Genomic DNA, 26,209 nt, shown 5'->3' on the forward strand with positions numbered 1-26,209 from the left:
GAAACTATTAGTATAAAATATAGAATAAAAGAGCACAGCGTTCTCTGAAAATATCAACCCCAAACAATGATGACCAAAACATATTCTAGTAAAATTACTGTACTGTACAGAAAAAAATTAACTTGGGAATCTAGGAAAAAGTATATATTCTATAAGGGCATCACAATTTATCATCAAATTTTTTAACAGCAATGCTTTTATTCAAGAAGAAATTGAATCATGTATTTAAGATACTGAAATGGGATAAAGCAAATGAATAATTATGATATATTCTAAACCTATCATTTTGTGTGACCTAGAGAACAAGAATTCTAAGTGTGGAAGAAAGGAGATACAGATGTAAAAATTTTTTTAAAAGGTTAGGGAAAAACCCTATAGTGCTGAATTTGTAAAGTCCAGGGGAAAAAAAAAACCTGTAACCTAGCTTGTGGACTATTATTTTGATGACATACAATTTTCTTGTAAAGAAAGTCATGAGTTCTTGATGAAATGACTGATTCCAGATCCACAGCACAAAATGTACTAGAATATCTTGAAATATTATATAGCAGATTTTGGGAACCGCTCTGCCTGATTTCAGGAGTTGTAACTGCCCCCCATGGCTAAGGCTGAGTGAGCAACCTCCAGAACACAAGCCACTAAGGAGACAAACCTTGTCTTGGGAAACTAGCTGCTTCTGCTTCATCCCCTGCCCCCAGTGCCTGGTCAGTTAGTTAAAGACAGGTATGACCCCTCAGAGTGGGGGCAACCTAAGCCAGACACAATAACTTGGGAGGCCATCATGGAAGGACTCAGGGGCTGCAATGAAGAGGGAGTGATGGACCCTCACCCCCCAGCTATTCTGACATAGCCTGAGTCCCCATTTCCATCTGGGAGAAGCGCTTCCTGGCTCTAATCCACTTAAGCCTAAAACCTGTGATGGGGGAGGTGGTGCAGCCCCTTTCCAACTAGAGTGGGATCCAGGGTGATTGGGCATAAGAAAGAATTCCTAAAGTCCTGTGAAGCCAGCTTTGCTAAGAGTGCTTTCATTCATATGATAAGGGTCTGAACAGGAAATAAGTATGTCTCCCAAAGTTTCTGCAACCCCCTTACCTGACAGACACTGACTCAGACTAAGCCCTCGGATTCCTTTGAAATGTTATCTACTATTTGATCCTTACCACCTGTATTCCTGTGGATTACAACCCAATAAAAGCCATTAAGGAAGGGGCTCTGGGCCCTTCTCCTCTGAGAGATTGACCACCTCTCCTCCCCAAGCAGATCATGTCTTGGTAGTTTCACTTTCATCCTTGGCAGATGGGGGGACTTTGCAGGTAAAGTTGCCCCCACAAGCAGAGGAACAACCAACATTACAAAGGTCACATCAGAAGGATTCAGAAGTAATGTTGAGGGCCTCACTAGCCATAGATTATATAAAAATTACATGAATTGAAACCACACAGATATGTTTAAATTTGTGATTTCATAATAATATTAAGTAATATTTTAAAAGACTTCATTGGGAACTGTGGTAGGCCTCCAAAAGTATCCAGTTCTTAACCTAGTCAAATAGAACCTCTAAAACTATAAGAGAATAAACGTATGAAGTCTACCAGAAAAAGTCCAGGCCTTGTTAAAATAATGAGAACAGTTTGCGTGACATCAGTGTAATCTGGCAGCCAAGGAGAGTGGACTGGAATGCACATGTGTGAACAATGATGACTTCACTGTACTAGTCAGTGGGGGTGTTAGATGCCATTGAGTGAGCATGTGTACTGTGTGGTCATCACATTCAAAATGACTGAGTGAGTAGCACAACAAATCTGCATCAAATTTTGAGTTAAACTTGAATATTCCCCCACAGAAACTATTCAGATGATTCAGAAGGCTTTTGGGGACGATACAATGAGTGCAAGGTAAATAAAAGTGTGGCACAAACACTTCAAAGATGGTCAAGAATCTGTTGAACCTGATCCACGTTCTGGAAGGCCTGCAACAAGCAGAACACCTGAGAATGTTGAACATGTAAGGGCTGCAATTAACAAATGAAAGTACTAAAAATCAGTGACTGACAGTGTGAGAACTAGAAGCTGATCTGGGGATCCCAAACACTACTGTGTCTGAGAGTTTGATGCAGGATCTTGGCATTAAATATGTCATGGCAAAATTCACTACCAGAGCAAAAGGAACATTGTGCTGCAGTTCGGAGAACTGTGTGAGGTCCTAAGGTGTCTGCTTTGAAGGGTACTGAGGCATCATTGCCCTATGTACAATATTTCTAGTATCTTATTCAATAAATGTCATTTCTCATAGTGCGTGGCTGGATACTTTCAGGACAGGCTTTGTATGTTATTTTAAGATACCAAGTTTGTGGTAGTTTGTGTCAGAGGCCATAGGAAATCAATACAGTCATCAATAGTTGAGTTATAAATAAAAGCAAAGAAGTAAGCATTCATTTCATCTTTCTTAAGTGTACCATACCAGTCAGTAAATATTAAATTACGAGTGTCTTCTTACAAACTTGTTCCATCTAGTATATAACAGCATTAAGATATCACTATTTTGCAAACACCAGTGAATTAATTAATGTAGGCATTGAGCAAATGGCTACTAATATCAAAATCAAGTGAAAACAAATTATATCTGCCTTCAGATAAAAGATTATAATCTTAACAAAGGGATAAAAATGTAGTTTTATCAAGCTCTGGGTACTGAAAAAAGTCTGCAAAACAAAAAAGAAAAAAAAAAGAACATGCTGAATTACATCATGAGTACATGGATCAGCAATATCCAAACACTGAAAAATTAGGCAAAAATCTTAGTTTTTCAACAGATAAACAGTAAAGAAAAGAAAGGAATGGAGGAAACACGTGTATGTAGGAAGAGACTTAAAAGACAACTCAGATTAACAAAAATGGGTAAAACTATGCTATAGTGTCTAGGGGTATATGGTGTCTTAGATGATTTAAAAAATCCAAAGAAATGAGTATTATAAAAATTGAGATAATGAATATGGGTGGGAGAGAGCTGTATATAGAGAACAGACAGGCTTTTAGGATGCCTAACCAGTTTCCATTTCTTGGCCAGGTTGATGGTTATAAGGGTATTATCTCAGACCATCTGAGCTGCTGTAACAAAATACTACACTTCGGCAGCTTACAAACAACCGAAATTTATTTCTTACAGCTCTGGAGGATGGAAATCCAGGATCACAGCACCAGCACGGTTGCCTGTGAGCCTCCATGCAGAGTGTCACAGACTTGTACCCTCAGTAGGCAGAGGCACTGAGGAGCTCTCTGGACCCCCTTAATAAGGTACTAATCCCCTTCATGAGGGTTCCACCCTCATTACTTAAACACCTGCCAAAGGCCCCACTTACTACTACCATCAACTTTGGGGTTCAGATTTTAACATCAGTTTTTGGGGGACACAAACTTTCAGAATGTACCAGGTATTTCACCTTATTTAACTAAGCTTCAGTTGCTTTTGCATGTTTTTCTTTAATTTTATTTTCCAATAAGAGACAAAAAAAGAAATAAAGTAACAACTACTGGACTAACAAGCCACCCCACCATGAACAACTTTAAAAAATGGACCTAATATGGGAAATAACTGTTTTCAGACTTTGGAAATTTTTTAATGAGCCAAAGACAAATAGACAAATTTGTCTATTTTAGGGATTTTCTATGCAGCAGTATTATTAATAGGATAAGAACTAGTATTGACTTCTTCTTAGAAACAATATAAGCTGGAGGGCAATGGAAAAACCTCAAAGTACTGAAAGAAAAAACTATAATCAAATTCTATATCTACTTAAAATATCCTTCAACATGAAGGCAAAATAAAGACATTTTTAGACAAACGAAGCTAAGAAAATAACAGCACTAATAGTTCAGTACTACAAGAAATGACGAAGTTATTTTAGGCTGAATAAAAATAATACAAGATGAAAATTTAGATCTATACAAATGTTCTAACAATCCAGTTAAAAGGCCAGATTTTCAGACTGGACAAAAAAGCAAGAGTAAACTGTATGATGTTCACAATAACCAATTTAAATATTAAGGAAATGATAGGTCTTTAGTCATTAAAAAAAGCTTAAATGGCTATATTTATATTAGACAAAATAAACTTCAGGTCAGACAACATTACCAAAGTTAATAATGTCATCTCACAGTAATTAAAGGATCAATTTCTGACGAGGACATAATAATCCTAAATGGGTATACACCTGATAACAGAGCTTGAAAGGGCATGAAGCAAAAACTAAGGAACCGAAAGAATGAATAATGAATTCATATTTATATTTCAAGATTTCTACTCAATTTAGTAATTGAGAAAATAAGTTGACAGAAAACTCATTGTTTATAGGAGACATGAACATCACCAAGCCTAACAATTAAAATATAGAGAACATGAAAAAGAATACATGTTCTTTTTCCATGGACAAGAAATAGTCATAACAATACATGATATATTAAGCCATAAATTAAGTCCTAAAAATGTAATCAAAGTCATATAGCACGTATTTACTGAACACAATAAAATTTTAAAACAATATCAAAATTTATTTAAAAATACATGCCTAAATATTTGAGAATTATACAACACAGTTCTAAATAACCTACGGTTCAATGAATAAACATTAAATTAGAAAAATGTGAGCTGAATGAAATGAAAATATTGTGGGATTACAATGAAAAGAACATTAAAATTAATAGGGTGCAGTTAAAGTGATTTTTAGAGGGAAATTTATAGCTTTAAATGCTAATATTAGAAAAGAAGAAATGTTTAAAAATCAATTACCTAAGTTCATATTTTAAAGAAAAATTAAACCCAACATAAGTACAAGGAATAGATTACCGAATTAAATAAAAAGATAATAAATAGAGAAAAATCAATTGAACAAGGAGCTAATTCTCTGAAAATATTAATAAAATTTGTAAACATCTTAATAGACTACTCAGAAAAGAATGAAAGCAGACAAAAATTACTAAAGACAGGAATGAAAGAAAAAAACTCTACGAAGACTATATACATTAAAAGAATAATAAGGATATATTTTGCTCGCTAAAAGACAATTTAGATAAGATTAAAATTTTCTGAAAGGCCAAATTAACAAAACTGGCACAGAGTGAAAAATAAGCATGTGAACAAATCTATTTAAAAAAAAGAAAAATTATTTTTAAATCTTCCCCAAATATCAGTGACTCATGGTTGGACAGATAGATTCAAGCATATACTAAAAGAAAAGCAACACGAACCTTACACATACTCCTTCAGAAAATAGTAGTAATGAGTATTTCCAACTCATTTTATAAGGCCAACATTATCCTAATGTCCCAAAACCAGACAGACATGACCAGTGGACAAAACTCCAGGTGAATAGCCCTCATTATCATAGATGCAAACATCCTTACCAAATCAATGTAAATCAAATCCAGCAATACATAAAATAATACATTATTACCAAGTGCAATTTATTCCAGAAATTCAAGATTGACCTAACTTTTTAAAAATACTGATATTCAACTTAAAATGGATTATAGCTCTAAACATAAAAACTAAAACAACATAAAACTTTTAGAAGAAAACCTAGGAGAAAATCTTCATTTAACTGGGGTAGACCAAGATTTCTGAGATAAAAAAACACCAAAAACTTCTATCATAAAAAAGAGATTTGTCCAAATTAAAAACTTCTGTTCTACACGTTTAAGGGTTTGTTGTAAACTTTATCATTTAAAAAGTTATTTAATAAAATATGTATAATGTACTTTACAAAGTAAGAAATTAAAGCAGCTGGCAGGCTGTTACAAAGAATGAGCCCAAAGAATGAGCCACGTGCGTGCTGCGGATCACTAAGCGCAGGCGCAGTTGGGGCAGGAAACCGCTGCGAGTCCAAACTTCCGTTTGGCAGGAGCAGGGCAGGTCCAAGATGGCGGCCAGCAGGCGACTGCTGAAGGAGCTGGAAGAAATCCGCAGAAGTGGAATTAAAAACTTCCAAAACATCCAGGTTGATGACACCAATTTACTGACTTGGCAAGGGCTTATTGTCCCTGACAACCCTCCATATGATAAGGGGGCCTTCAGAATCGAAATCAACTTTCCAGCCGAGTATCCATTCAAACCACCGAAGATCATATTTAAAACGAAGATTTATCACCCCAACATCGATGAAAAAGGGCAGGTCTGTCTGCCAGTAATTAGTGCTGAAAACTGGAAGCCAGCAACCAAAACTGACCAAGTAATCCAGGACCTCATAGCACTGGTGAACGATCCTGAGCCCGAGCACCCACTTCGGGCAGACCTAGCTGAAGAATACTCCAAAGATCATAAGAAATTCTGTAAGAACGCTAAAGCATTTACAAAGAAATACGGGGAAAAGCGGCCTGTGGACTAAAATCTGCCGCTATTGATTCCAGTGAGGGGGAGCTGAGATCCCAGCAATGCATTGACCCCTGCAAAGCAGGACTCTGAAAAACTGACACGTGCCACCATTAGTGGCAGTTACTAACTTTCAACAGTTCTCTTAAATTAAAACTGCTCTACGTAACGTGTAAAGAAGGGATTAAAAATGTAAGATGTTCTGAACAACAAATAAAAAACAAAATCTCTATTTGGCAGGATAGGATCACATTTCATCCCAAAATAGAATGTAAATGTAGCTACGTGTTTTAAGACTCATTTGAAATCTACAAATGTTCTTTGGTAAACATTTATTTTACGATTCTGACTTTCCTGTTCCTTCTTTTCCAGTTTTTTTCTTAACTATCAGCTGTTGGTTTACAGTGCTCACTCACTTATCCTTCCTTCCTTGTTTTTCCTTGTTGGAAGCTGTAGAGGTGCAGAAAGGTTCCACAGTAGTAACTGCCTTTCTCCTTTTCCTCTCCGCTTCCCCACTCAGAATTGTAGGTATCCATTTTATAGGTTCAAACCTGTATTAAGATGTGTTTCGTTATAACACAGTGACAGTCTTGGTTCCTTTTGGAGTGGATTCAATAAATGAGTTATTATTTAGGTTTTGCAATAGTATCTTCATTTTAAATTGGAGTCGTATAAGTTTAAGGTTTACAGCACATTGATTTGACTTCTATGTTTGTGAAATGATGACCACAATTGACTTGGTTAACAACCAATATCTCATGTACATATGAAAAAACAAAAAGCAAAAACAAGATCCTTTCTTCCCTTGTGGTGAGAACTCCTAGGATTTACTCCTGTCAGTTCTACAGCACTGTGTTAACTATAGTCATCATGTTCTACATAACGTCCCTTGTACTTATTTATCTTATAACTGAAAGTTTACCTTTTGACTCTCTTCATCCAATTTCCCCTTCACCACAACCACCTTAGGTAACCACAAATTTGATCTCTTTTTCTACAAGTTTGTTTGTTTTTAACATTATATAAATGATATCATACAGTATTTGTCTTTCTCTGTCTGACTTATTTCACTTAGCAAAATAATTAATGCCCTCAAGTTGCATCCATGTTGTTGCAAATAGCAAGATTTTCTTTTTTGGGGGCTAAATAATATTCCATTCTTTACTCATTCATCACTGGACACTTAAGTTGTTTCCATAGCTTGGCTATTGCAAATAATGCTACTATGAACATGAAGGTGCATCTGTCTCTTTGACAGTGTTTTGTTTCCTTCAGATATACTCAGCAGTAGAATTGCCAGATCATATGGTAGTTCTATTTTTAATTTTTTGAGGAACCTCCATACTGTTTTCCATAGCAGCTGTACTGATTTACAGTCCCACCAACAGTGCACAAAGGTTCCTGTTGGAGCCCAAGAGGCCTGTGAGGGGTCGAGGATAGGGTCTAGCACTGCGGGTGTGGTGACTGGGCCTGGTTTCCGGCCTCGGGGCTATCTTGGGTTGTAACAGTTCTCTGACCCCTTGAGAAACTAGCCGCCTCTCCCATCAACTCATATCTTTGGCCTGTGCATCATGTACCCAGAAAGTATGTTACCTTGGGAACGTCCTGACTCTAAGGGAAGAGATAAACTTTGTAGGTCAAGGAAGTGAGCTACGTGCCAGAAGGCTTCTCCTTTGTTCTCCTTTGTATCCAAGACTGTATATAAGCCAGAAGACTGCGCAATAAACTTGCCTTATGCCAGCAGAGCATTTGGTCCTCTCCTTTATTTCAGTCCCTCGCTCAGCCTCACGACCACCCTTGCCGCGCTGCGGCAGGTTCCCTTTTTTTCCACATCCTCACCAGCATTTGTTATCTCTTGTCTTTTTAATGACAGCCATCCTAACAGGCACGAGGTGATACGTCTTTGTGGTTTTGATTTCCATTTGCCTGACGACTAATGATGTCGAGCACCCATTAATGTACTGTTGGTCACTTTTATGTCTTCTTTGGAAAAATGTCTAGTTAGCTTCTTTGCCCATTTTTTAATTGAATTATTTGTTCTGTGCTATTGAGTTTTATGAGTTTTTTACATATTTTGAATTTGGGCCCTTTATCAGACGTATTGATTTGCAATTATTTTCCACTTTCATTCCATATGTTGTTTTGTCACTCTTGATGGTTTCTTTTGCTGTGCAGAAGCTTTTTAGTTTGAGGTAGCCCCACTTGTTTATTTTTTATTTTGTTGCTTGCACTTTAGGTGTCATACCAAAAAACCATGGCCACACCCACCTCAGGAAGCATCTTTCTATGTTTACTTCTAGAACTTTTATAGTTTCTGGTCTTATATTTAAGTCTTTAATGCATTTCAGTTTAATTTTTGTGAGATGTGTAAGGTAAGGGTCTTGTTTCATTTTCTTACATACTAAGCTCTTATTAAAGAGAGAGTCTTTTCTCCATTAAGTATTTTTGGCTCCCTTGTTAAATATTTGTTGACTACGTATAAATAGGTTCATTTCTAGGCTCTGGATTCTTTTCCGTTGGTCAATATATCTGTGTTCATACCAGTGTCACACTGTTTTAATAACCATAGCTTTATACTATAGCTGGAAATCAGGAAGTATGATGCCTCTCAATTTGTTCTTTCATAGGGTAACTTCTGCTTTTAAAACCTACCATTAGAAAAATTAAAAGTCTGCCCTGGCTGGTGTATCTCAGTGGATTGAGCAGGAGCTGCAAACCAAAGGGTCACTGGTTCAATTCCCAGTCAGGGCACATGCCTGGGTTGGTGTTCAGGTCCCCAGTGGGGGCTAGGTGACAGGCAACCACACGGTGATGTTTCTCTCCCTCTCTCTCTCCTTCCCTTCCGCTCTCTCTTAAAATAAATAAATAAAATATTTTTAAAAGATTAAAAGGCAAGCCATACATTGGGAGAAAATGTTATGTCTATCAAATTATATAAATAAACCTTTATGCACTTAATATACATATTATATATTTTATTGTGACCATAGTTATAACCCTATTTTATTATATTTTGTATAAAATTATATGTATATAAATACTACATAAATATATAAGTAGTCAACAAATACATGAAAGGTGCTCACCATTAATAGTCATCAGAAAATTGCAAACTGAAATTCAAATGAGTTACTGCTACATACCCTTTCATATGGGTAAGATGAAAATAACTAGAAATACCAAGTTTTGGAAAGGATGTGAAGCAACAAAAACTCACAAATGTCTGGGGGAATTGTAAAATAGTACAAAACTTTAGAAAGTATTTTGTGTTTTCACAACATCTTGTTTTAGAACACATTTATACAAATAATTAGATGTCAAGAAATAGCCTAGAAACTTATCTTATTCCAAAAATAAAGAGAAAATTATACACAAATACCTCTTAGTTTCAATCAATACTAGAAGACAATAAAACATATATTTACAGTTCCAAAGGAAAAGAGAAAATCTCTGAAGAATTTGATACAAGACCAAATTATTCCACAGGTTTAAAGCCAACAAACTGACCTTTCAAACCTACAAAAATCAGAGAATAAATTATATTCATTTAAAAAATTGAAAGTATTAAAACAAAAATAAGCTTAAAACTAAACCAAAGTAAAAACAAAACCTTGTAGCAAATGTTAAAAAAAATATTTTAAATAATTTGACAGAACTAAGACTAAACACATCAGATGAATATATTTAAATAAACTCACATAGTAAAAGAGAAAAAGATTGAATCAAAAAGCCAAATCAAAGTATAAAGTGTACATTGAACAGATGTATGTAAAACCAATCTAATCCAGAAAGATTGAAAATTAATAGTTGGACACAGACATTTCTGCAAATGCCAACAAAATGAAAATAGGGAATTTTTATATCTGTTTGTATGTATCAATTTCTTTGCAGAAATTGCTAGATGCTTTTAAAACTCATAGCCTCTTCCACATGGGAGACCACTTTTCCCAGCCCAAAGTGCAATCAATATAAATATGGCCTTGTGACTGGATTTTGGCCACAGGTAGTAGGTAGGATGCATCTACTTTTAGGCCAGACGACAGCATGCTTTGTGCAGTTATCTTACTTTTTCTCTTGACCACCAACTAAAAGCAAAAGATCCAGCATAAAATTCTGAGGGGGGCATAGAAGATGGCTTGCACTAATTTGTTCTTTTCTAAACATGAGTATAACATACTTAATAATTTATACTTATTCCTCTAGAGCCTATGGCCCTCCACACCAGAAGGAAGTATCTCAGGGGTGACTGCCTCATTCTGTGGCCTTGACCTCCTCAAATCCCAGCTATCAGATATCCTTAAACTTCAGAGGAAATGTAATGTTAAAACATTGCTGAGTAGTGCAATATAAAACCATTGCTTTTGTCTCCTTTTCATCACGTAGAAGTTCTGAATCATCAAAGCCTGTCCATCTCTTAATATTTTTAGGGCGGCTTAACCATTTGATAAGAATGACCTCATTTCCATCATGTTTCTTTGGTGTGTCCTCACTTCAATGGGGTTATTGTTTTTGGTTCTTTTGGCAGCTAATCTCTGCATCTTCATGATCTTTTAACTATAAATTAGTTGCTAACTACTGGTTACCAGTTTTGTCACTAAATATATCTTTCTTGTTACTATCTCCTGGTGCTACTTTTTAAATCTCTCCTTTAAACCAGGTGACATCCCATGATTTTCTCTCTCACAAAGTGGACTTTTCTGGTTTTCATTTTAAAATCTAAAGAATTTCTGACTAGGACATTTATAGATTTTTGCTTGTTTATTTTTTGCAAATGATCTGATCACTGTAACTAGTAATAAAGCTCTAAATTATGTCAATATATTAGAATGTATTTTGGGCAGTTAAAAATACCCACTACATTTAGATTTCAAAGTGCTATTGAACTGCTCTAACTATCTCAGCCTTAAGTAAATCACTGTTGACAAAATGATGAATGTTACACTTCTTTAACAGTTTCCTTATGGAACTATTAAAATCCCCCCTTTCTTCTCCCCGATCTGTCCAAACTGTCTATACTTCCATGGCCCGAATTAAATATCATGTTGGGAGTACAGGCAACATAATGACCTCCCTTGTCTTTTTAGACCCTTGGCTTGAGTAAAATTTAAAAGGAACACCATTGGATGCCAAACCTTTTTCTACTACATTTATAAAACTATCGCACATTCCCCAAGTCTGCTAACAATGTTATTCCATATCTAAAGTCACCCTATTGTTTTCTTAAAGTAAAAAATAAAAGGTGGTTCATTGTGGAGAATGTAAACATGTGTTTCACTTCAAGACTATACTATCTGATTCAATTTACCTTCTAGTGCCTTCTTAACTGTTCCTGAAAGACAAGAAGTAGACCATAGCCAATATTTGCCAGAAAATAGTATTGTACATCTTCCTAACCAATTTTGTGCCTTGCTAAATCTAAAGGATTTATTAAAATATTCACTGAATTACTTTTCGAAGGCGTTCATAATAAAGTACCACACATTGGGTGTCTTATGATAAAAACCCCGCAAAATCTATTGTCTCACAGTTCTGGAGCCTAGAAGTTCAAATCAAGGTGTCTTTTGGGCTGTGCTGTCTCTGAAACCTATAGGGGAATCAGCCCATGACTATTCCTAGCTTTTGGTAGTTTGCCATGCCAGCAACTTCTGGCTTTTTCCCCCTTTGATTTGTAGTTCCAGTACTCCTGTCCTCTGTCTTTGTATAGATTTCTTCTTGTGACTCCTGCTGGAAGCATTTCTCCCTTTGGAACTCTGACCTCTATACCACCCCATCATAAGGCTGTGGTTACAGGAAGCAAAAATACTGGTAGCAAATCACTATGGGGTCATGCTAAATGGTGACACTCCCATATTTTCCAGGGTGCTGTTTATGTCTAAATCCATCTGATCCATGGTGGTTTCTCCTATAGCTGGGACTTACAGGTCCAGTAATCAAGGAGTAGAAATGGAAATGATCTATTATTATATAATAAGAGGCGAAGGTCCCCATCAAAACAGAACTTATTTATAAAAAATTGTGCATTTATTCCAACATGTTGAAACATTCATCACTTTCAAAGTACTGTTTGATGCAATACACCTATCAAGACCTTTTTTCCACTGCTCAAAAACAGTTTTTGAATGCATCGATTCTGATGCCTTTTAGTGTGTCTGCTGTTTGTTTTATCTCTTCCACATTGGCAAAACATTTCCCTTTGAGGGCTCTTTTCATCTGGGAAAACCAAAAAAAAAAAAAGTTGCCTGGGGCAAGATGAGGTGAACAGGGAGAGTGGGGCAGGAAGATCATGCTGTTTTTGGTCAAAAACTGCTGAACACTTAGCACAGCGTGGGCAGGTGAGCTCATAAATCACCCATCATGGGCAAATCACTGAGTCTTCAAAAAAACTCACTGAAGCCACAGGGAGCTTCTCACAACAATCTTGTTTTGGCCTTTGAGGCTTCCCACTTACTATTTCTTTTACCTTTTACTGGAGATCTTTGCTTCATTCAGGTATCTGGTCAAATGTCCCCTGAGCTTTGCCTGATTGCTGTCTCTCAAGTGCACCCCTCCCCACCACTTAATTTCTTTTGACTCCTTGAATCATTTTCTTCATAGAAAGTATTTACTTCTTGTTTCCAGATTGATCACCTCTCTCCTGAAGGAATAGAAGCTTTGTCTTTATCATGGCTCCATCCCCAGTGCCCAGTAGTGTGTCCGGTGCTTAGACAGAAATAAACATCTTTGAATGAATGGATGAATATTTCTATTGAAATATTCATAGTTGTAAAATTGAAGCAAAAATATTTTGATTTTAAAACATATATGTTGTCTTAATTTTTAAAAAGTTATATTGCTTTGGAAAAGTCTTAATCAGGTAAAATTGTACACCATATGCTTCTCTGAAGACAGCTGATCTTCTGAGTCAATCAAACATTAATAGGCACAGCTGTTGGCAGGTACATGCACTGCAAAAATAGAGGACTAAGAAAATATACTTTGTCTTCATCCGCAGCAGTGGTTCTCAGTGTTGGCCATGCATGAGAATTACCTGGGGAGGTTACACAGGTCTGATGAGGAGTCCAGACCCCAGAAAAAGTAATTCAGAATCTTTGAGGGTTGTATCTAGGACTCCAGTAACATTTTTAAAAGGTTCCCTAGCTGATTACAATGGACGATGAAGTTAGAGAACCACTGATATATAAGGTAGGAGCTCTTTCCAGAACTACTGCTGACAACAGTATAGGGGTAATCAGAAGCCTGTTGAGTGAATAGTGAATAACAAATGAATGAATGAATGAATGAATGAATGGATGAATGTAAAGGATGTTGATAGCCAGCTAAACTCCTGAGAACACCTTAAAACTATTAAAAGGGCTTGGCTTATCAATAGGATTGCCAGATTTAGCAAACAAAACTAAGGATTCCCCAGTTAAACTTGAAATTTAGATTAAAAACACACTTTTTTAAAGTAAAATGGTCCCAAATATTACAGGAGGCATACTTACACTAAAAACTCTATTCATTATTTGCTTGAAATTGAAATTTAACTGGGCATCCTGTATTTTATATGGCAGCCCTACCTACTGAAGAGGGAACAGCTGGGTTCTCTCATAAAAATCATCATGTTATTACAATGTGTAAGACAATTCACTGCTAAAGTGGTAATTTAATCTCTTCTATCTTCAGCTATATAAACCTACTATAAAAACAGTCTATTATCCTTAGGAATGAATTCAATTTTGCCTTTTTTAAAGCTATTAATAGAGTAATCACAGAAACAAGGTGAATTTTTGTACATTACAGTTTTTCCAAATGAACTAGTAATTTAAATTTTTCAGTATCTGTTTTTGAACTATCAAATCTCATACTCTAGAATAAAAGCAAAATTCTACGTGTCTTAAGACCTATGAGGTACCCTCTCAGCATGACCTCTGAACCAAGGGCCACATCAAGGCACCTATCTTGAATTCTCTCCATGCCCCTAAGTGTGAGAAAGACAGGAATCCCTTGGGTATTTTCTGCTCATTATATAGTCCACCTTAAACTAAAGTTAAAAGGTGATAATGAATAAAATTTGACTTTAATGTTTTAATGATTAAAACAAATCAATTGAGTCATTGGTCACACAAGCAGAAGTCTCAAAGACACTGCCTTTTTTCTTGAAGGAGGGTAGAAGTCCCAGTCTTTCGCACATGTTAGGTAAATACCTTTCTACCATCAGATGGCATACTCGTGTGTTTGTAAACCCTCCAATGAGTAAATAACTCAAAGAAGGATCAATTATGGTCATTATGAGTGTGGAGAGAATGGAATAATGAAAAGGCAAAATGGGAAGGGCTACTTACATTTCTAGTGTTTTCTTTCCTCAACTGGATTGCACAATATGGATCAATTCCTCTGCTTCCTACAGAATTCGCAGGAAATGGCTTGCTGAGATTAAGCTAGTCAAAAACATTTGATTTTATTTGAATGCTGTCTTTTATTGTTTGAAGACATCTTCAAAACTTGTCCAAATGATATTATAAAAACCAAAGTTTTTTTGACAATTTTTAAAAATTATATACTATCTATTTCTTTGCAGACATTTTAGCAGCCATTCCTATATCTAATGATAGATTTTTTTAATCAGAAAAGGAAAGATTTATTCAAACAGAAACTTATTTCATCTATCCCAAAAGTCTGACACTACCTCAGCAAGGGCAAGGTCAGGTGAGCTACGTATTTTCTGCATATCGTTCTTGCCGGCAATCTGCGGTGGGGATACAAGAACACAGGAACTCAAGCGGATTTCCAGGCACGGGGTGCATCTGGCACCATGCTCTCTCACAAACATGGCTGCACCTTACTCCTCAAAGCTTTCCGTGACAGAATTAGCTATGTCGATCCTGTCAATTCTCAGCAACATACACTGTTTATGATACCTGATACAGAAGTGAACATAACTTTGGAATACAAAATTTCCCATTTTATTCCTAGAAAGGTTGTGCTGGGGAGTGGATCCAGATGTGGGGGGGCTTTAACTCTATTTTGAATTACAGTATTTATCTTCCTATTTTCTTTGCAATTCAGTACAAAGGTAGATCCTCTCAATTCAAGAGATGATACGTAAAATCCCTATTTGATTCCCTAACTCTATTAGTCGATTTTCAAACATGTGGATAGATGTATCTTTTAGTGTACTGATTTTATGGGGTTTTTTAAAACTGATACCTATGATAATTATAGTAACACCAGGTACTCCTTGCTAACGCAGTATGGTAAGGGTTAAAGGCAAGGGTCCTGGGGGTTTATATTCCTGAGTTCTGTCTCACCCCCTGCCTCTTGCTAGCTCTCTGACTTGGCAAACTATTTAATTTAGCCTCTCTAAACCTTAATTTCCTCATTGGAAAACTAGAGGTAATAGTGACATCTACCTACGGTAACTGTGGATTAATTGAGAAAAGATATGCAAAGTGCCCAGGATATGGCAGGCCCTAGATGATCAGTAGCTGTTCTTGTAAGGGTAGAGCTTGCAAACTGGAAGTTAACACTTCAATTAACTCATCTCTGAATTAGAGGTAATAACACTACATACTTTGAAGGTTTTTGTGAGGATTAAAGGAGGTAAAATGTACGACACACCAACCTTAGTGGCTGCCACATAGTAAACAAGTGAATATATGGGAGAGACCTTGTTTTGTTATTATTTTCAGACACTATGCTCATATATACCATGTCTCCAATAAAAGGAATAGCCTCATTTTATTGAGTAGATATTTAGGCCCAAATAGACTCTAAGGTAGTTGTGCCAGCAGTCAAACCCCAGACTGGCTACAAAGAGCCAGATGTTTTCATGACAATGTATTTGTCTCTAACCGAAAGCCATTCTGACATTAAGAGAGCTGACATAGAGAGACTAAGGAACAAGTTTTTTCAACTAAATTGCTCACACATGGGATATACCTTATGCCACTTTGCTGATACTCTAATATGTAATAACTGAAAAAACACATAGTTTAGGTTTTGAGGCCTTTAAAAAAATCATGATGATATACTATCACAGAGACAATGAGTATACTGACATTGCATAACCAAATAAATAAGAAAAAACAAAATTTTAAATTTTCCAAAACTCCTAACAAAATTATAGGGATTTGTACTTTTTTGATGTTTGTACTTCTTTTTTATACTTCTTGGTGTACTTTAAAAGAGCAAGAAAACTGATATTTAAAATTAGAAGGATTTTTTTACATAGATGTTACATAAAGTTATTATTTTTACCTTTAATAATTAGTTTTTACCTCTAGTGTCTACAAAATGCACCGGGCTGAAAAGAAGCGAGTCAATTACTCTGTGTTCCAGATGTCTTGGGAAATATCCAGATGTTCATGATCTTAAAAAAGGATGCTTCAAAACAAACATTTTATTTCTTCATTTTTCAGCTGTTTGTGATAGCTTAGCTATTACACAGACTTACTATAATTTGCTTTTCTGTGTAAACTACCCTGAATATTTTCACAGAGAAAATCCAATTCCAAAAATATAAACTTAAAGTCACTTTGAAGACATTTTAGAGAATTAGAATGGAAAGAAAATAAAAGACTGAACCAGGGTTTGGTAAATGTTTTCTGCCAAAGACGAGATAGGAATATTTTAGGTTTTGCAGGCCACATGGTCACTCTTGAAACTACTCAGGTCTGCCTTTCTAGAGTTGGTAGGCATTGTGGGATTCCAGCACAACTTTATGTACAAAAGCAAGCAGCAGTGGGCTACATTTAGTTGCCAAGGAGATAAACAGTGAGCATAGACACTGAAGAAACCAGATATACATATGCTATTTTGGGTAATTAGCAAACATTGGCCAATGTAATGGGAAAAGGAATTTCTTTTTTTTTTTTTTTGAAAATTTTACTTATTTTTTTAGAAAGGTGAAAGGAGAGAAAAAGAGAAGGAGAGAAACGTCAATGTATGGTTGCCTCTCGTAGGCCCCCTTCTGGGGACCTGGCCCATAACCCAGGCATGTGCCCTGACTGGGAATCAATCCAGCAAATCCTTGGTTCTCAGGCCAGCAATCAATCCACTGAGCTACACCAGCCAGGGCATAAATTTCAAAATGATGGAATCTATTACTATCCAGTTGTTGGCCTTGAGGACATGCTGGTTATGCTTCATGTGCCCCCACCTCCCCATATATACTCAGTCTCTCTGACTCTATCTTAATTCTAACCTGCATTTTTGCACTCTGTTGAGTGCTTTCTCAATCAATAAACCTTTCCTTACTCCAAATAATGATGTTTTGAATATTGGTCATCTGAGTGTCAGACACACAAACTTTTGGACTGGTAAGAACTTTGCCCCTTCCCTGCCTCCTCTGTCCTTGGGAGGCTCATCTTAACAAACTACATTAGCCTTGGTCTTTCATGTAACATCAGCAGAAAACAAGAAGCCAGAAGGAGAGAAAAATTCTTATTTGTAGCGCCTCAGCCAGACACAGATACTTTAGTGCCCATCAAACCTGGACTCCTGTGTCCTAGGGAAAGCCACACTGCTCACACATCTCCCCCCTCTCCTCTAAAGTATATTTCTTTTTTTTTAAGATTTTATTTATTTATCTGTAGAGGGGAAGGGAAGGAAAGAAGGAGAGAAACATCAATGTATGGTTGCCTTCGTGCATCCCCTGCTGGGAACTGGCCTGCAGGGAACCGGCCTGCAACCCAGTATGTGCCCTGACTGGGATTCGAACCGCGATTGTCTGGTTCGCAGGCCTGAGCTCAATCCACTGAGCTACACCAGCCAGGGCTAAAGTATATTTCTTCTGCATCTACTGTCTCAGGGCAAGCTTGCTGCCAATTCTCACTTAGAAAAAAAATATGACAAATCTGGTGAGTGTTAACCAACCTTCAGGGAGGGACCTCTTTTCATTAGAGGACTCTAAAAAATGCCTGAAAAGGTAAGTAAAGCTTCTGCACAGCAAAAGAAACCACCAACAAAACAAAAAGGCAGCCAACCAAATGGGAGATGATATTTGCAAGCAACAGCTCTGACAAGGGGTTAGTGTCCAAAATATGTAAAGAACTCATACAACTCAACACCAAACAGTCAATCCAGTTAAAAAATGAGCAGAGGAACTGAACAGACACTTCTGCCAAGCATACAAATGGCCAACAAATATCTAAAAAGACAATCAACTTTACTAGTTATTAGGGAAATGCAATCAAAACCTCAATGAGTTACCACCTTGCACCTGTTAGAATAGCTGTTAGCCACAAGACAGGTAATAACAAGTGTTGGAGAGGTTGTGGAGAAAGAGAAACCCTCATTCGCTACTAGTGGGAATGTGAACTGACACAGCCACTATGGAAAGTTTCCATATGACCCAGCAACCCCTCTTTTGGGTATTTACCAAAAAAAAAAAAACAAACAGAAAACATTTACAAAGATATATTCCCTCCCTCCTATATTCATTAAAGCATTATTCATAGAGACCAAAACATGGAAACAACTGAAATGTTTCGCAATAGATGATTGAATAAAAAAGATGCAGTACATATATATAATGGAATACTACTCAGCCACAAGAAAAATGAAATACTGCCAATTACGACAACATGGATACATCTTGAGACTATCATGCTGAGTGAAAGAAGTCAGACAGAAAAAGTCAAGAACCGTATGACCTCACTCACCTGTGGGATATAAAACTGAAAGCAACAAATGAACAAACAAAAATTCATAAGCGCAGAAAACAGTATGGTGGGTACCAGAGAGAAGGGGTTTGGTAGCTACAGAAAAGAGAAAAGGGGGTCAAATATGTGGGACTGGAAGAAGATTTGATTTGGGTGGTGAGCACATGATGCAACATACAGATGATGTGTCGTAGAATTGTGCATGTGAAATCTACATGATTCTGTTAACTAATGTCACCTCCATAAATTTAATTTTAAAAAGGGAAAAAGTAAATAAGAAATGTATAACTCCAAAAGCTGTCCTATGAAGAATAATGTCAATTTCGTCCATGGAGGAAATTCATTGCCCATAAGGTCAACTTGCATACTGGCAATGAACCAAGATTCGGGGGCATAGGTTTATTGTATCACCTCACCAAATGTCATTAGGGTTTTTTAAACAAGTGGTATAATGTTTATTCGTGTTTGATATCGCTTTAGTGTTCTAGAGGATTTTAAAACTTACTCTCAATTGGCAGGTGTTATGCTACCCATAATGTAATTGAGAGGTGACAAAGTAGAACTGAGGTGTTGATTTTGTTTAATGTTTCAACAATCTTTTTTTTATTTTTTAAAGATTTTATTTATTAATCTTTAGAGGGGAGGGAAGGAAAGAGGGAGAGAAATATCAATGTATGGTTGCCTCTTATATGTTCCCTGCTGGGAACTGGCCTGCAGCCCAGGCATGTGCCCTGAGTGGGAATCGAACCTCAGTCCTTTGGTTCACAAGCCTGTGCTCAATCCACTGAGCTATACCAGCCAGGGCTGTTTAATGTTATCTTAATGACAATTTAAGATATTATTGGTTCGACTAACTATGAGTCAAAAAATAGTTGCTGAAAGAAAAAGCCACTTTACAACTCCATTAATGAGCCATTTTTACTTCTGTCTTTTCTGAAATACACTTAGCACTAATCCTCTGAGTCTTTGTAAAGGACTGTGAACACACAGCCTGCTCTCCAAGGGTCACAGCGCGCAGATGCAGATTAAAGGCTCTGAGAAGTGCTGCAGTAACTAACCTGTTTACCTTTCTTTACTATTTCCCAAGCTTTCTTAACCACAAAATTTCACTTTAAATGCAATTTATTAATACTCTAAGAAACTTTGGGATATGCTGGTAAAAGGTATTAAGGTATTTGGTCTTAATCTATTTCACGAATTATTTTTGGTGTCTATCAGTTGACTTTAATTTTTTGTTATTTTAAATTATTGGTTTTGAAAATGTTTATAAGGAAAAAATAAGGCATCCCCCCAAATGTCTGGTAAACATAATTTTTGCCCACTCTCAAGTGTTGGGGCTGCTGATATCCGGTCACCACTAATACTTGAGAATAAATACTTCCTACCCTTGTCCAGCACATTCAACTCAAGTATCACCTCCATTTGGAAGCATTTATTTTTTTTAATTTTAGTTTTTAATTATAGTTTACATTCAACATTATTTTGTATTAGTTTCAGTTTTGAACCATAGTGGTTAGACAGTCAGATACTTTACAAAGTGATCCCTCTGACATTATAAGTACCCGCTTGGCACCAAACATAGCCATTACAATATTATTGACTATATTCCTTATGCAGTACTTTACATCCCCATGAGTCATTTATAGCTACTAATTTGTACTTCTTAATCCCTTCCCCCTTTTTCATCTATCCCCCATCCCTCCTCCTCTCTGGCAACCAGGAGTTTATCTTCTGTTTTTGTAGTCTCTTTCTGTTCGTTGGCTCATTTATTTTGTTCTTTAGATTCCACTTATGGTAAAATCATGTGGCATTTGTCTTTCTCCATCTGACTTATTTCACTTAGCATAACACCTTCCAGGTCCATTCAAGCTGTCACAAATGGTGAGATTTCATTCTTTTTTAATGGTTGAGTAATATTCCATTGCATATATGTGCCACCGCTTTTTTATCCACTCGTGGGCACTTGGATTGCTTCCATATTTTGACTACTGCAGATAATGCTGCAATAAACCTAGGGGTGCAGCTATCTTTTTGAATTAGTGTTTTGGATTCTGTGGCTATATACCTAGAAGTGGAATCACTGGGTCATAAAGCAGTTCTATTTTTAATTTTTTGAGGAACCTCCATACCGTTTCCCACAGTGGCTGCACCGATCCGCACTCCCACCAACAGTGCGTGAGGGTTCCCTTGGAAGCATTTCTGACCCAGGATCTAGTTCTTGGGCTCCAACCTTTATGCTCTTCTTACACTTTGTGATCTTGTTTACAGTTAGTGATTTACATATCTAATCCCATGGGATTATAAAATCCTTGGGGGCAGAGACTATAATTACTCATCTTTGTTTCCTATACTTAGCACTATACTTTATTTTTAGTGGATGATTGTAGAGGAAAAACCCACTTCTTCCCTACTGTGTTTATCTTTCCTGTAATTCTCTTTACAACTCACACAAAACACTTTACTTCTGATCACCAAATATGTGGAGGTTTTGCTCTACACCAAGCAATTCTCTGCAACACCAGCCCCTGTTTTACAGTTTAACTCCATTCTGACTCTATCTAACTAGTTAAGGACTCAGTTCCACAGAACTACCCCTCAACCCCCGTTTAAGAAACCAGCCACAGGCGTGTTTTATCACCCATGCTTCTCGCCAACCTGAAGGTTTCAATGACTCCCTCCTCATGTCTAGTTAATTTACTAGGGCAGCTCACAGAACTCAGGGAAACATTCATGTTTACCAGTTTGTTAAGGAATACAGATATACAGCCAGAGGGAGAGACACATAGGGCAAGATCTTGGAGGGTTCTAAGTGTAGGAGCTTGTGTCTTTGTGGAATTGGGGTGCAACACCCTCATGATGTGAGTGTGTTTGCGCACCTGGAAGCTCTCAGAATCCCCCATTGGTAGATGCTTATAAAGGAAAAATCCATTTCTTCTGTATTGTGTTTATCTTCCCGTGATTCTGTCTTTATAACTCACACAAAACACTTCACTTCTGATCAGTCCTATTGGGATTTTGTGGAGGCTGCTTCAGGAAGGAGTGACCAACTATTAACTCAGTTTTCAGCCTCTCTCTGCTCTCTGGAGGATGGAGTTGGGGCCAAGGGATGAGGTTGAAAATTCTAAGCTCCCAAACATGGCTTGGTCTTTCTGGGGACCAGTCCCCATCCCAGAGCACTGGAGGAGCCGCCCTGAGTTGCCACATTAGAGCAACAGATGCTGCTAGTGCTCTTGTCACTTAGGAAATTATAGGGTTTTAGGGACTCTGCTAGGAACTTGGGCAGGAACCAACATATGTATTTTCTATTATCTCATAATGCTCAATAAATGAATTTTTGACAATTTTACATGATTCTAAGACTGCTTCAGAAATAATATGCACTCACTAAATATTTAACTAGTTGGTACTGAGTGGCAGTATTGTCCCAACTCATGAGAATGGATTTTCAAAATCTGAGGAGTTTTTCAGGCCAATTGATCTCACATTAGTACCTTGACATCGGGCCATGGTAAGAGTATTTACACCACAGAAACTGGCAAAAGCTGCAAATCGAGACTTTTCTTTTTTCCTGCAGAGCCAGTTGTTAAACATTTTACCAGATTACCACTATATATAATATCTTTTATTATTTTTACTAAATTATAATTTAATAAAAATGACATTAAAAAATTAGACATTTTAAACATAATTTTTAAATGCATTATTCTGGCTCCTCATTTAGATTGTAAATTATCTGGGGAAGAAGTCATTATTTTCTTTTACTTTATTGCCCCAGTCAGTGCCTGGGAACTTACGAACACTCAGTAAATAATTATATGTGGAGGGGTTGATGACTTAAACAAGGTTGTGTTTTGAACTGTGGACAACGAATGATGGTCTGGGTAGGGGCATCAAAAAGGAATCAAAAATGCAAGAAAATGTTTTGAGTTGACACTAACACTAAATTTTACGTTCAGAACTTTAGGTATACCATGTATTATTTTTCACTTATAATTTTACGTTTACTCTCAAATTTTAAATACATTGAGAGAGTTGAATAAAACCAGTGACATAGTCATAGCCACAAAATTATAATGTCGGGGATATAAGATTGTGGCTGCACTACAGAAAGAGGCGTACTTTCAGTACCACAAAACTGCAGCAAAAGTACTGGAGTTTCAGAATTGCCTTAGGGTCCCATTTTTTTTTAAGTTTACCTTAAAAGACCTTTAATTACTACAGCTATTAATCATCCTCATCGACTGGTTCATTATATGAAATGTGGTAAAAATCTCAATGCAAGTTTTGACCATACATGAAGGAAGTGCCGCCTGTACAATGTACTGTGTAGCATTTAGTCTCCTGATGTGACAAGTAAAATGAATCATTGAAGGCAAAGGCATCTAAGTCTAGAATGTCACATAAGCAAAATACACGTTTTAAAAATAAATTGACATATTTTACATACAGTAAAATACACAAATCTTAAAAGTGAAACTTGATGAGCATTTATACACATATGAACTTCTCTAAGCATCACCAGATCAACATACAGTCATCTCCACCCTGCCGGGTAGTTCTCCTCTCCCTCTTCCACTTGATAGCAATCCTTCTCATAGCATTATTCTGCCTTCTACCACAGTAGGTTAATTTTGCCTGTAAAAGACATCTGTAACAACGCATTTTTGTTAACAAATATATAAAAGGAACAATGACTGCATGGGTACTAGTTTGGGGCAAATGAACATAAAACAAATTAGTGATTACATATTTAATAATAATATTTGGGTCTTACTTTCAAGTACCTAGCAATGCTTTACTAAAGCAATTTTAGAAATTTATTCCAACAGTTTGGGAGCTGTGAGTGGCTAGTATGATTTTATTTACTTTTTGCCTACAGTTCAATTAAACAGCATGACTGTTCTAAATGAACAACTTTTTCAAAAAAATACATTTTTATATTGTTTGAGTTCATTGTTAGAGGACCAAGAATACAAATTAGACATAGATGCTTCTGTCAATAAGTTTATAACCTAACATCTATAGAGCTTACATGCAGTTTATTATTCCTCACTATTTGCTACATTAGTCTTCCTCTCCAAAGTAATATGTTTAAAGCCAGTATAAGATTGGAATCAGGTTCTCCACAACCATTACTCTATAGTTGGCTCAGTCTAATAAAATAATAATAAAGACTTTTGCTTTGAAAGTGGACCACATGGTGCAGCCACTAAGCCAAATGCTCGTGCTCAACCAGAACTTCGAAGGCCCAGATTAGATGGTTTCTGGGAAGTCAGGAACCTGAAGCACACAATCTTCTGCAATGTTTCTATACCGACAGGGTGGACTTCAGAGGCTGGGATGATGATTATGGCCTAGAGTTTTTCCGCTTTCCAAGTCATTTTTGAGAAGGAGCAGAACAGGGATGAAAAGCTCCTCCAGAAAGCATTCTTTGGGTGGTTTTCCTGGCCTGCTACCCCATGTTGAGCATTACCATTCTGTCTCCAGTTGTCAGCCGGGGTCCAGAATGGAGATCCGCTACACGCTCTGTAATTGTTACCCCATCATCTAACACTCCACGCTGCCCACTGCTGTTGGCATTCAGCATCATACAGGGGCTCTGTAACTATGACCCCGTAATCTAATATTCTGTACGCCCTCCTGCTGCTGTCTTTCAGTACCACACCCAAAACACCCCTCCATTTCCCTGGTGCAGTTTAACGAAAGCTTCACTGGGACTCAGTCTTAAACTTCCTATTGTCTTTCAAAGATATTCGATTTAATCTAACACCTTTAATCCAATACAATATTTCAAACTTAAAATTCAAGTTAAACATTTTGCTTGAACATGATTTCACTTATGTCTCAGTTACTCCTTTTAACTTGCAATAAATTCAATTAAATGAATCTTTCATGGCTTCTGTCAGATGCCTGGTGTATGCCCTAAGTCCTGGGGAAGCGACAACAGATAAAAAGCTCACAGTTTTTTTGTTTTGTTTTGTTTTGTTTTGTTTTACTTCATTGTTGTTCAATTACAGTTGTCTGCATTTTCTCCCCACCCCTACCCCCCCACTCCAGTCAAACCCACCACCCTCCCTTGCTTCCACCCTTCCCCTTGGTTTTGTCCCTGTGTCCTTTATAGTGGTTCCTGAAAATTCTTCCCCCACTGCCCCCTCCCCCCTCCCCTCTGGCTATTGTTAGATTGCTGTTAATTTCAATGTCTCTGGTTATATTTTGTTTGCTTTTTTCTTTTGTTGACTATGTTCCAATTAAAGGTGGGATTATATGGTATTTGTCCTTACCACCTGGCTTATTTCACATCACATAATGCTCTCCAGTTCCATCCATGCTTTTGCAAAGAGTAGGAGCTCCTTCTTTTTCTCTGCTGCCTAGTATTCCATTGTGTAAATGTACCAGAGCTTTTTTATCCACTCATTTGCTGATGGACAATTAGGTTGCTTCCAGCACTTGGCTATTGTAGAAGCTCACAGTTTTTAAGGCACAGTTTCTCAGAGTAGCTTGGGTCAGGTAGTTGGGAAAGACCTGGGAGTATTTTTTTTCCTTTCTTTTATTTTCTCTCTTTTAAAAAAATATTCCTACTGTGGTAGGAATTTTGTTAACCACCATGTAGTGAATTTTGGTGTGGTTATCTCTCCAGCATTTACTTCTCTTTTATTAGAAACTTTTTCTGACTATTCATTAGGTACCAAATTCTTATGTTCTGATCTCAGTGATCAGTTAATGGCTGTACTGTTACAGAACCAGCCACAAGTGCTCTGTGGGGTTTGCCCCCCACCAGGAGGCATGACTCCCGATACAAGAGTTTGGTGAAAAAAGGAAAATGGTGGATTTGTGCCATTAAGTCCCACTCCCTTTGAAACACCCCAGAAAGAATAGTCTCCCTCTGCCAAGCCAGAGCAGCTTCAGAATATGCCACCTAAATTACCCTCCTTCAGAAGCGCAGAGGACTGCAGCTCAGCATTCCTGGTCACAGTTCGGCTCCAAGTGTCTCTAACAGGTCTGTGTACACCTGCCTGAGTCCTCCCAGCGTCAGTTTCTCTCCTCTGGAGCTACCTTTTCTCCAGGCACCAGAGTGTCCGTGTGATTGACCACACTGGTCCCGCACAGCGCCACCTGCTCTGCCACCATCTTCTATGTGCGAGGGGCACTGAGGATGTTTCCGAACCAGGCGGCCTCTGGGAACCCTCTGGGTCTCTGAGTTT

At 37.2% G+C, this 26,209-nt stretch overlaps 2 protein-coding genes across 3 annotated transcripts in view; both read left to right on the forward strand.

The window, feature by feature from the left end:
- Positions 1 to 26,209, forward strand: part of LOC128627749 (uncharacterized) — a 60,266-nt gene that overhangs the window by 18,256 nt on the left and 15,801 nt on the right. The window contains exon 3 of one of the 2 annotated variants that reach the window (XR_008392045.1): positions 3,166 to 3,293. The exons of the other annotated variant lie outside the window; for it this stretch is intronic. The gene's annotated coding sequence lies outside the window, so the exon portion shown is untranslated. The remainder of the gene's footprint in view (positions 1 to 3,165; positions 3,294 to 26,209) is intronic. 2 annotated transcript variants of the gene reach the window in all.
- On the forward strand, positions 5,915 to 6,538 carry LOC119055240 (ubiquitin-conjugating enzyme E2 L3-like). Its single transcript, XM_037153409.2, has one exon. The coding sequence runs from the start codon at positions 5,915 to 5,917 to the stop codon at positions 6,377 to 6,379; it is 465 nt and encodes a 154-aa protein (XP_037009304.1). The 3' UTR covers positions 6,380 to 6,538.

Source organism: Artibeus jamaicensis, unplaced genomic scaffold, assembly GCF_021234435.1.
Source record: "Artibeus jamaicensis isolate MK-2021 breed Jamaican fruit bat unplaced genomic scaffold, CSHL_Jam_final contig_466, whole genome shotgun sequence".
In the NCBI taxonomy this organism is placed as follows: Eukaryota; Metazoa; Chordata; class Mammalia; order Chiroptera; family Phyllostomidae; genus Artibeus; species Artibeus jamaicensis.